The sequence below is a fragment of the Physeter macrocephalus genome, chromosome 14 (genome assembly GCF_002837175.3).
Source record: "Physeter macrocephalus isolate SW-GA chromosome 14, ASM283717v5, whole genome shotgun sequence".
In the NCBI taxonomy this organism is placed as follows: Eukaryota; Metazoa; Chordata; class Mammalia; order Artiodactyla; family Physeteridae; genus Physeter; species Physeter macrocephalus.
The window spans coordinates 98,741,926-98,745,604 of record NC_041227.1 but is presented as its reverse complement, the minus strand read 5'-3'; the positions used below and the strand labels follow the sequence as shown (position 1 = coordinate 98,745,604).

The window sequence follows — 3,679 nt, the reverse complement described above, 5'->3', positions numbered from 1 at the left end:
ATCCTCCCGGACCGGGGCACGAACCCGCGTCCCCTGCGTCGGCAGGCGGACTCTCAACCACTGCGCCACCAGGGAAGCCCCCTAGACCGTGGTCTCTCTTGCGATGCAGGGCACCATGCCAGCTACTACTCCTGTTCCTGCTCCTCCTCCTCTTGAGGCCCGTCACCCAAAGCATGGGGTGATGAGTGCTCTGGGGTCCTGGGAGGGAGAGCCTGGGTTGGGGGAGCTGAGCCCACCGATCTCATCTTTGCCTTTGCAGTCTGTTGACTCAGAGGACAGCTTCGTCCCGGGCCGGAGGGCCTCTCTGTCTGACCTGACCGACCTGGAGGACATTGAAGGTCTAACCGTGCGGCAGCTCAAAGAGATCCTGGCTCGCAACTTCGTCAACTACAAGGGCTGCTGTGAGAAGTGGGAGCTGATGGAGAGGGTGACGCGGCTGTACAAGGATCAGAAGGGGCTCCAGCACCTGGGTGAGGGGCCGCCTGGGTGACAGCTGCACGGAGTTCCAGCGTGCTTGCTGTCTCGCTTGAGAGTTGACATCGACCTGACTAAATTTCCCTGCTTTTAGCCCAGGAAGGAGTCACCTTGCACATCTGCAGCCTCTAATAATAGCTGTCCTTTGGAGTTGAGGGCTGGGATTGGGTTAGGCATCATGTACATGTATTTACTCCTCAGGGCAGCCTGTGAAATAGGCGTTATTAGTGTCTTCCTTTTGTCGTAGAGCCCAGATTTGAACTGAGGATTTCCTGGTCCAAGTCCATGGCCTTTCCCCCCACACGTCGCCCCTGCCATACTGACTACTGCCTCTACCAGTACTCCTTCTTTGCACACACGGTGCAAGAACACTGTGTCCTGCCTGCACTTGGGCTGTTCATTTCCCAAAGCATGGTATCATTTTCAGTGATGCCCAGTAAAATATCAAGGTCTGTGCTCAGATGAGTTTGGGAAAAAAAAAAAAAAAAAAAAAAAAAAAAGAAAGAAACTTTATGTCCCTGCTGCTGATTCATGGTGGATGAATAATGGAACAGTAAAGGCAGAGAATCCTGCAGAAGAGAGAGTTGAGCCGTGTGGAACTCCGCATTTCCTGAAGTGACTTCACCCAGAACCTACCCCCGCCCCCCGCCTCCCAACAACCCCTCCCCAGCTGATTTGGTCCTGCGGGTCGTTTTGACTCCTTGCCTGCTAACAGTGGTTGAAGTTGGATTTGGGGCTCTCCTCTCCCAGAAGCTCAGATTCGTCAGTTAGGGGACATCTGACTGGTCACCTGATCACAGACTCTCCCCTTTGGGATCGTCCCCAGAACCTCCCTCGAGTGGCGAGGACCTGGGACCAGGAGATGGCTCCGCCGCGGGCTGCGTCCCGACTCCCTGGCTGACCGGAGCAGACTGTTCCTCCTTTCTTGACTTTAGTGCTGGCCTCAGAAGCAACAGAAAAGGACATTGTGCTTATGCAGTATCCTTCCTGCTTGGCAGTTTTGTTCATGGCAAAGCAGTGGAATTTCTCTTTCTAAGACTAGACCAGACACCCTGGCAGGAGCTGTGTGTGAGTCCTCCGCAAGTAGGGGGAGTGAGGAGGGCGGGTGTTCTGTCTGGGCTCTCGGCCGGCCTGGTTCCCAGCAGGCGAGCAGTCAGAGTTCGGAAGTGAAGGCAGGGTGGCTGGAGACTTTCCTTGTGCCGTCACATATTCAGACGCCTTCTTTCTCTTTCCTTTCCAGTGTGTGGTGCTGAAGACCAAAACGGTATGTAGTTGTTCCTGTTTGCGAACAGGCTTAGGCTCTTAGCTCTTCTGTCCTTCCCCTCCTTCAGCCCTGATTCCTGTTGACGGTCTAAGAATTCTGAGCATGTCAGCGTCCAGAGAGGGTGTGGGGGAATTCACTGGGAACCAAGGCTTCTCAGCATCTCTAGAAATTCTCATCCCCGTCCCCGTGAAGAGACAAGAGTGGCAGGACACCTAGGGGCAGTCTGATGAGCACGCCTCTGGGTTGTCAGAGCTCAGAAGCCAGCATCTGTAAAATATTCAGCAAAGTAAGTGGTGGCATGTGGCACATCCGGTGCATTTCCCACACTCCTAAGTTCACACTCCCACACCCCTAAAACTATAGGGGAGGTGCTAAGGCACTCTCTCCCGTATAGTTTTCACTCCATTTTGGTCTGAGTGGGAAGGGTTTCTGTGTACACCTTCAGGGAAATCACTTGGGATGTTTATCAGCTTCTGGTACCAACTAAAAAGAAAGGGTGGTGGGGACTTTCCTGGTGGTCCAGTGGTTAGGACTCTGCGCTTCCACTGCAGGGGGTGCAGGTTCGATCCCGGGTCGGGGAACGAAGATCCCACATGCCTTGCGGTGTGGACCACCCCCACGAAAAAAAAAAGAAAAGAAAAGGGTGGTGACCTGAGAGCCTTGTTTGTACAGGGCTGGGTAGTGGTTAGAACTGCTCTGGGGAGAGATCGGGAAAGGTGTTACATATAGTGCTCATTGTGGCGTTCCGCTGCCACAAACTCACCCGTGTGTTAAAGACCACCACTGGGCCTTTGGGCACCTCCAGAGAACACACTGCAGGAATCTTGACTGCAGATCCAAATCATTCTAAAACATGCTAGACCTTTTTGAAAGCCTAAAGGCTACATGGCTGTTTTACTCAATAACAAATTTGGAGAGTCTTCTGAAAAAGTTTTAAAGTGTTTTGCAGGTCCCTACACTACTCTGAGAACATCCTTTCTTGGGGAAGAGCTCACAATCATATAGCTCAGAATGGGGCACAGTCTTCAGGCTGATAAATTCTCAAGAGTTGAACTCCCCCAAATCATTTGGAGTTCTAGACCCACTCCCTCATCTGATACCAAGATCTGGCCAATCCACTTGGTGTCTTTCTTTTTCTGAGTCCCTGGAAGAATGCTGGCAACTGAGTTGATGAATTTGTTAATCCTGATAGAAGTAATCAGTAATGAAATTCTATAAATTACTTCAGCTCATCTTAGGTATTTATATAGTTCAGTTGTTTCCAAACCTTCCCTGTTAGGGCCAACAGCTCCTCAAAGGGGTAAATAGGTTTCACTACCTCTTACAGCCAGCCCTCCTCAAGTGTAATTCTTGACTTTTTGAATAGTCCAGGGAACAGGAAAAGAAAGTGCAGAAGCAATGGAGTGTGAAAGAATTCCCTGTGGAACCGTAGAGGTGGCTGGTACGAGGCCAATTGCCTGTTTATAGTTACCTGGTTCAGGCTACCATTTAAAACATGCTGGGGGTGGCTGGCTTTGGGGAAGTGAAGGTTTTTCTGTTCCTGCAGCTAACCTAGGATGCTGGTCATGCCCACTGTATCTTACCACTTGCACAAGCCAGTTAGCCTTGTCGAGAACTGTGCACTTAGCAGTTAATACTATCTTGGCAGTCCCTGCCCTCAGGCCCCTTGCCCAGAAGCCCGCCTGCCTGGATTTGAATTCTTGGGCAAGCCACTTAACCCTTTGGTCTCAGTTGCCTCATCTATAAAATGAGTAACAAGAGTACCTGCTTCATAGTTTTTTTTAAAAAAAATATTTATTTATTTATTTTATATTTATTTTTGGCTGTGTTGGGTCTTCGTTTCTGTGCGAGGGCTTTCTCCAGTTGTGGTGAGCGGGGGCCACTCTTCATCGCGGTGCGCGGGCCTCTCACTGTCACGGCCTCTCCCGTTGCGGAGCACAG

The 3,679-nt window shown here is 51.0% G+C and overlaps 1 protein-coding gene across 5 annotated transcripts in view; it reads left to right on the top strand.

The window, feature by feature from the left end:
* RFFL (ring finger and FYVE like domain containing E3 ubiquitin protein ligase) overlaps positions 1 to 3,679 on the top strand; it is a 67,624-nt gene that overhangs the window by 62,418 nt on the left and 1,527 nt on the right. For 3 of the 5 annotated variants that reach the window (XR_003683100.2, XR_008619227.1, XR_003683108.2), the window contains exons 5-7: positions 260 to 470; positions 722 to 1,542; positions 1,715 to 2,024. Coding sequence is in view for 1 of the 5 variants with exons in the window: in XM_024127544.3 (XP_023983312.1) it covers positions 260 to 470; positions 1,715 to 1,738 (235 nt within the window). In the remaining 4 variants the exon portion in view is untranslated. The remainder of the gene's footprint in view (positions 1 to 259; positions 471 to 721; positions 1,543 to 1,714; positions 2,025 to 3,679) is intronic. The other 2 variants (XR_003683101.2, XM_024127544.3) reach the window with 2 other exon arrangements.